Source organism: Malus sylvestris, chromosome 12 (assembly GCF_916048215.2).
Source record: "Malus sylvestris chromosome 12, drMalSylv7.2, whole genome shotgun sequence".
In the NCBI taxonomy this organism is placed as follows: Eukaryota; Viridiplantae; Streptophyta; class Magnoliopsida; order Rosales; family Rosaceae; genus Malus; species Malus sylvestris.
The window spans coordinates 29750926-29758165 of NC_062271.1; the positions used below are offsets into that span (position 1 = coordinate 29750926).

At 36.6% G+C, this 7240-nt stretch overlaps 1 protein-coding gene across 4 annotated transcripts; it reads right to left on the bottom strand.

Moving 5' to 3' along the window:
- Positions 1-3318: 3318 nt before the first annotated feature.
- LOC126594249 (vesicle-associated protein 2-2-like) lies at positions 3319-7240 on the bottom strand. Of its 4 annotated transcripts, none has more exons than XM_050260485.1 (9): positions 6908-7240; positions 6399-6452; positions 6040-6110; positions 5848-5929; positions 5347-5462; positions 5093-5272; positions 4455-4877; positions 4171-4248; positions 3319-3698 (listed from the first exon to the last, which is right to left on the bottom strand). In XM_050260485.1, the coding sequence occupies exons 2-9, from the start codon at positions 6445-6447 to the stop codon at positions 3582-3584; spliced, it is 1116 nt and encodes a 371-aa protein (XP_050116442.1). In that variant the 5' UTR covers positions 6448-6452; positions 6908-7240; the 3' UTR covers positions 3319-3581. The 4 variants fall into 4 exon arrangements, with proteins under 4 accessions (XP_050116442.1, XP_050116441.1, XP_050116440.1 ...); XM_050260484.1 differs by having other exon boundaries at positions 6881-7240; XM_050260483.1 differs by having other exon boundaries at positions 6885-7239.

Genomic DNA, 7240 nt, shown 5'->3' on the forward strand with positions numbered 1-7240 from the left:
TTACGTTTAGAAAGTAAAAATTTGATAGATTCACTAGCGTTAATTGATGATGTGGACAATTATTAAAGCGTAGTTTTACTCTGAAGTCGTCTATAAAGCTTTGAGTTTCCAAATCGACGCATTTAAGTAAAGCAAATTTATGGTTTAACTTGGTTGAAAGGAGTAGGTTTGGTGAATCAGAGCTCCAAAGATGCCGATTAGTAGAGACCAACTTTATTGTTTGTCTATCCCATCATTTAATACTAGAAACATCATCAGTTAATGTTGGTAAAGTCATTACTTAATGTCAGTGACCTAACGGATGTCTAATTTTTAAAACGTTAGGTAGTTATTTAAAATGTTTTAAAAAGTTGAGACTAATTTGAAATCACCCTAAAATCATTTTGATTCTTCAGTAAGAAATCTTCATTAAATTGATGGTATCAAATCACCCCCTCACCTTGAATTGGTGGTTTCTTGAATTTTAATGGATATTTTTCACAAATGGACAAAATGATTGATGGTAAATACCACTTCTATTGATTTAAATCTTGGGAACTTTAACGAAAAGCATCCGGTACTGTTCACTTTAACGAAAAACCACATTTTTACACTAAAAAGTCAATCTGGTACTATTCACTTTACCCTTTATTTTGTCCTTATCATTAAAACTCAAAGTTTTCAAGCCATTTTCATTAGTTTTCCTTTAAATCTTAGCAACCAACATGAGATGCTATGAAAATCTCACATATCATTTTGGTTTAAAAAAAACTTTTTTTTTTCTGAAAACAAACGGATTTGTTTTTTCCAAACATAAATCGCCACTAACTAAAATTTATAACCAAACCAATCACAATGACCAAAAAAATTGAAATCGAGGCATTAGAGAAATTTTTCATTATGAATGGAATACAGATGATACATTACTTGTTTTTATATAAATGGTGGGAAATTTTATTTTTTAAGTAATTATTTGTTAACACACATATCTCACTATTTATATAATGACACGTAATGTACCACCCTGTGTACTGATCACATTGAAACATCTCTCGAGGCACTACACGTGGATATCATCTTTATGTAAATTAGATCAAATTGAAACGTTATGTTCAATTTATCTAGATTTTTAATATTTATTTTCTATTGTTTTTCTTGTTCAAAGACATCATCGTTTTTTATTCTCCAAAGAAAACAAAAAATGGTTTAGCAAGTACATCCACAACGTCCATCACGATAACAAACTTTGCCGTCGCATCCCGGAGGGCATATCTGGCTGCATTGCCACCAAAAACTGCACCTCTTTTCACCTTCTGCTGGTTCCACAGATGCCAAACCTCCAAGTCCAACTCCATCTGTTGGGACTCTTGCTGCTTCAGTTTCTTTTGAAAAACCTGCCATTTTATAAAATATTATTCATACAGAGAACCATGGGGCATGCCACGAGATCACGTGGTATGTCCGACCACCAGATGTCAAAAATCATATCGACATGTTGCCAACTATAGACATGTCGTCTATTTATTGATTTCATGGATACATAAATTATATAGTTATCCATATCATAACAATATAAAAGGTCGTATCCAGTGCACAAGGCTTCCGCTTTGGCAGGGTCTGGGAGAGGTGAATGTCGGCTAGCCTTACCCCCATTTATGGAGAGGCTGCTCCCAAGTCTCGAACCCGAGACCTACCGCTCATGGGCGAAGGCACTTGCCATCGCACCAAGTGCGACCTCTCATATCATAACAATATGCATTGTTTAAGTTATCTACGGAATTATCGATATTACTGTCAAAATATTCGAAAAATCAAGGATCGATATTGCAAGGGGGTGAAATGCAAACTTCATCATGTATCTACGGAATATAAGAAAATCAATTCATATCGACGATATTTACTAATTTACTACAAAAATTTGGTCGGAACCTATTGCAGATTTCGAACTTTTGAATTTATTTTTGAGAAATTTTTATCTAATTTCAACTAAATATGAATGAGATAATATACCCACCCCATTGCAAATTTCTGTAATTTTCATCGAAGGCATCGATATCGATCTATCAATCGTTATTTCCATAAATTTGCATATCGATATTTTAAACACTGTCAATATTCTTGTAGTTGAAAACAACTAATAACGTGACATCAACAATGAGCTCGTGAAGCGGTATGTTCAAGTATGTGGAACGCGGACAAATAACCATACAAGTATGTTAACAAAACGCAATGTGAGAAAGACTTACAAGAGACAAAGACCAGAAGAGTCACCAAGAAAGTCAACTTGAGTGTGGATTTCTCCATTTCTCTTTTCCGAGAGTCGAAACGTGTGATTAGTAATGAAATTTCGAGTACAAGATGAAATTACGGAGATTGATGTACCCTTATTTATAGTAGGAGTACCATTATTTTCTAATTACCAGACATGGTAATGAGTCAAATGATTGGAAAACAAAATCTTCTAGATATAGTAAACTATAAAGTATTTAAAATTATAATTACCAAAATGCACATTACTTGGTAGCAAATAATGGTATGCTTTTTTCGTTTCTAAATTGGAAATTTTTCCCTTGAAAATATGGATATGAAATCAAACAAATCCAATCCAAATAAAATAAAAATTTAAGGGAACATTTAAAGAGGGCAGGGCATAAAAGGGAAAAGATTTTCAGTGTGCTCGAAACACGGTTACATACGTTATATATCATTATACAAGTGCAGGTAGTCCAGGGACACTTGGAAAAAGAGAAACTTCTCTCCATTTATATAATAAGATCCCGAGCACATTGAAAAATTTCCCGGATTTGGGAAGGAAGGTGTACCGGTCGGAGAGTTGGTGGTCAACGTCGTAGCCAATAGCGTGGATCCGACTGGCAGTAAGCTCAAAGCTTTGTTTGCATATAATCGATTGGATACATAGAGATCATGTCTAGGAAAGTAACTTATATGACACCCGTTGTTATTGTGACGTCTCGGTCCAATAATGCATTATTACATTGAGACGCTATGTGTCAACACACCAGACCGCTCCATACATATAATATTTTTCCATTTTAAATTAATGATTAAACAAGTGATTAACATACTATAAGACGATCATCAAATATAAACACCATTAGAGTAGCACACATAGTTCCTTCAAAACACCATGCTTGCTTTCAAAACAAGGAGTACATAGAGATCATGTGTAGGAAAGTAACTTATATGACACCAGTTTATTGTTATTGTGACGTCTCAGTCCGATAATACATTATTACATCGAGATGCTATATGTCGACACACCGGGCCGCTCCATGTATATAATATTTTTCCAATTTAAATTTATGATTAAACAAGCGATTAACATAGTATAAGACCACGATCATCAAATATAAACACCATTAGAGTAGCACACATAGTTCCTTCAAAACACAATGCTTTCAAAACAAGTACACAAGGCAAACCTTACCGAAAACTAAAACAGTGTATATCTCTACTGTGAGAAAATTTGGCTAGATTCTCCCCTCTATACCTCATCTGTACATCTATAACGGGGAAGACGGGTTCTTTTATACGTATCTATCTAACTGCCGCCGACGGTTCTAGCTTCATGCACATGTTTCTCAACGGCGTAGACAGTATCCGAGAGCAACACTGATGATCGCCACCATACAAACAAATAGGGGAGGAAATCCAACATGGACTCTTTTCACATCCACACCTCTTGTACTCAGTCGTGCCTGCAATCATGAACAAGTCTTAATAAGTGCAAACACGAGCATGAAGCGTTAAAGAGATTAGCATGTGTTGGAAAAACTTGCTGCAGTCATTAGAAATCCTGACTCGTTTGCTCAACGAACGCATTTCTGAAATTTCCTTAGTATAAATGTTGTAAATGCAATGCACCTGGTTGAAAATTTTATATTTTGTAAATGCAATGCAGCTGGGTTAAACCCAACTGCGCAATTTACAGTACATGGTAAAATATGCGCAGTTGAAGAAAGAACAGTAGGATGAACATTACGACAGGCCCAAAGTAAAACTTGAAAAACAGTTCAAAACATTTGAGCTCAGATCATTTGACAGTGGGTTATCCAAGCCTTCCACAGGTAATAACCACACGACCAGATAATTCAGACTTCCGCGGATTCATCACTAGACAAACAAAAAGAGTTGCGAGAATATAAAAAGGAAGGGGTGCGAGAAATTTACTAATTGATGCTGCATAATTCTCGTTTCTTGAATGCTTGAACTCCTCTCCTCTGTTAGCTTTAAAATAGTAACTTCAGCCTGAAAAACGAAGAACGGAAACCTAGTTAATAGTGCATTTTGAAAACTGTTCGCGTAGTGTATAACCAGTAAACAAACTCTTTGCATGATGTAGAGGAATACTGCTAGAGCGTAGAGGTCAGTTTCTACAAGCAACGCACAGACTAATAATAAGAACCACAATAATATCATGTGTTTCGAAAGAAAATTCTGTTCAAGACGAAAACCTGGCTCAGCTTTAATTCAAGTGCATTTAGCTTTGATTTCATCTCTTGGATATCCTTAACCAACTCCAAATCTTCTACAATCTTTGTTGCATTCAACTCCACATCTTTTGCCAGTTTAAACTCCATAGCCTTCAGCGGTTTCAATTCCACATCCTTTGCTGATTTTAGCCCCACATCTATAACTGGTTTCAACTCCGCCTCATTTTTTGGTTTCAAATCCGCCTCTTTTTCTGGTTTCACCTCCATATCTTTTTCTGGCTCCAACGCCTCATATTTTGCTGGCTTCAGCTCCACGTCTTTTGTTGGTTTCAACTCAAAATCTTTTTCTGGTTTCAACTCTACATCCTTTGATGGTTTCAACTCAGTCTTCGTTGATGCCTTCGGCTTCTCACTAGTAGCGGTGAACTTCACATCGTTAGTAACCTGGTCCAAAATAAGAACCCGAAAATGAGATTCCGGAAGTGAATTTTGCACGGTGTACTTGAACCACATACCAGTATACCAAGAAATTATTCCGACTTCCTGAAAAAATTCTACTACACTGAGTTTTCTGCAAGCCCATGGGAGGGAAGGAAGGAAGGGGAGGGGGAGCGGGAGAGAGGAAGAGAATCAAACATTGCCAAAATAGATTCTCTAACCTTGTTCAGCGGAGGGAGGATTTCAACTCCACCAAATTGATCTTTTAGAAATGAATGTTCATGGCCGAGCCCCTGCTTCAAGTCTACCATCATTGGTGACAGCAGTGGTGAGTTGGGTGGACTAACGAGGGTAACTCTTAGCTTTTTCTCTTCAATGTACTTGCCACCATCTTTAGAAAACTGTGAATGTAAAACATAAACTATGAGAAATCAATACAAAATCTCAAGACCAAAAATAACTACCAAGACTTTACCATGCTAGATGTAACATCCTCGTCAGTTGTTGCAGAAGAAACAACCGTGCTCTGGATTAAGAACTTATCTTTGCAATCCATATCTGTCATACTGGTTCGTGGTGCTTGCATCGTAACTATGTTGACAAAATTTAAATGGTTACAACAAGACCCAATAAAGAAGAAAATTATCAGAAAGTCATGCAATTTAAACCCCAAGAAATGATGTCATTACATTGTGATCGAATCACATGCCAAAAAAATGATGCCTAAAGCATGTAAAAGCAACCCGAAAACCTTATAGTAGCAAATCTACTCTATCCACAAGGAGACAGCATATATAAAAAATGTCAATGTATGGTTAATCTTTTTCTCCTGTCATCTTAATCCGAAAATTCAGAAGCGGAACTTAAGCGCCAAAGTTCATGCTTCTCTACATACCGATGAAGTAATGCTTACATGAACAATCAAACATTAACACGCGCTTGAAATGTACCAAATGAGATACATGAAAAAGCATACCTGAAAACTCAGAAGCTGAATTCGGCAAGATAACACCAACATTTGGGCGCACACAGTATTTCTTAGGGGATGTAGTCTTAACCTGCGAATTTCATCACTTAATTACAACCCATCTAATATTTCATCATACTCAACAAAATGCACATATGCAGTTTTCACTAATTTGAAAAACAAACAAAATGCAATATGCACCTTAAAAGCAACATAGTTGTCAGTCAGGTTGGTAAGCCGAATCGAGCATGAGCTTTGCTTCTTCAATTCAACTACGAGAAATATTTCGCCATCAGTTTACAATTCAAAAGCAATGGGCAAACAAAACATAACATAGATAACAAGAATGTGAATCAATCTGTTCAGTGTTCATAGTTTCAAAATCGATCTTCTGTTCGGTACAAAAAAAATCTAGAAAATATGTAAACTACATGAAATCAGCAAAACCAGCAACACCAAAACGTAAAAAAAATTCAAACAACGATTATTGTAGCAATCGAATAAACACTACATCACAAAGAAAATGATTAGCATTGGTCATCAATCAACGATGAACTTACATAAGAACTTCAATTCCTTTGGTTGAATCTCTAACAACTGCGTACTCATTGTTACTGCATAGCAATGAAACAAAAAAAATATAATAAAAAATTAAAAATTCCTTCAGAATCCACATATATGATAGTATGTGTTAGTGACTAACCGGCTGTTTGGTTGCTGAGAAAATCAAAGAAACAAAAATTTACTAATCGATTACGAATATGATTCAAATTATCGAATCCTCGGGGCCCAGCAGAATAATAATTAACGATCGTGAAAAAGTTTTGGAGCACTAGATCCCAAAACAAAAAGAAGAGATTCGCGATTCGCAATAAAGTTTGCCGCGAAAATCGAAATCAATCAAATTCCATTTTCCCGCACTCTGCTTTTTTTTTTCTTTTTTTTTTTCTCGGCAACCAAACAGGACACAACACAGACCAGATAACAAATCAAGTACAAAATCAATAACACAGCGTTGAGAGAGAGTTGACTCGCTTCTCACTCACTCGGATCGTCAGAACGCGCTCACCGGGGATGGACTTCGGAAAACGATGACGTTTAGATCACAGAGAGAGAGAGAGAGAGAGAGAGAGAGAGAGAGAGAGAGAGAGAGGAGGAGGAGGGGAGGTTGAGGAAGCGTTTACCGGGGGAGAAACGGTGAGGAAGTAGAAAGGCCGCGTTTGGATGAATTATATAACAGAATCGATGGAATAAGGAAGGAAAGGTGATTTGGCGGAATCGATAAATCCAAGTGGGTGGTCAGTCGCTGGATTCTAGAGAGAGATAGAGAGAGAGGGAGAGGAGAGAGAGAAGGCCGTGTTTGTGTGTGTGGTGGTCTGAAGTATTACGGTGGAAGCTTAAT

Bases quoted from the DNA above. Each gene is read 5' to 3' on its own strand.
- LOC126594249 (XM_050260485.1), bottom strand. From the start codon at position 6,447: ATGAGTACGCAGTTGTTAGAGATTCAACCAAAGGAATTGAAGTTCTTA. The intron at 4,878-5,092 runs GTTAGAGAATCT...ATTTTGGACCAG, and splicing joins TCCTCCCTCCGCTGAACAAG to GTTACTAACGATGTGAAGTT. The intron at 3,699-4,170 runs GTAAATTTCTCG...TCATGATTGCAG, and splicing joins GAATTATGCAGCATCAATTA to GCACGACTGAGTACAAGAGG.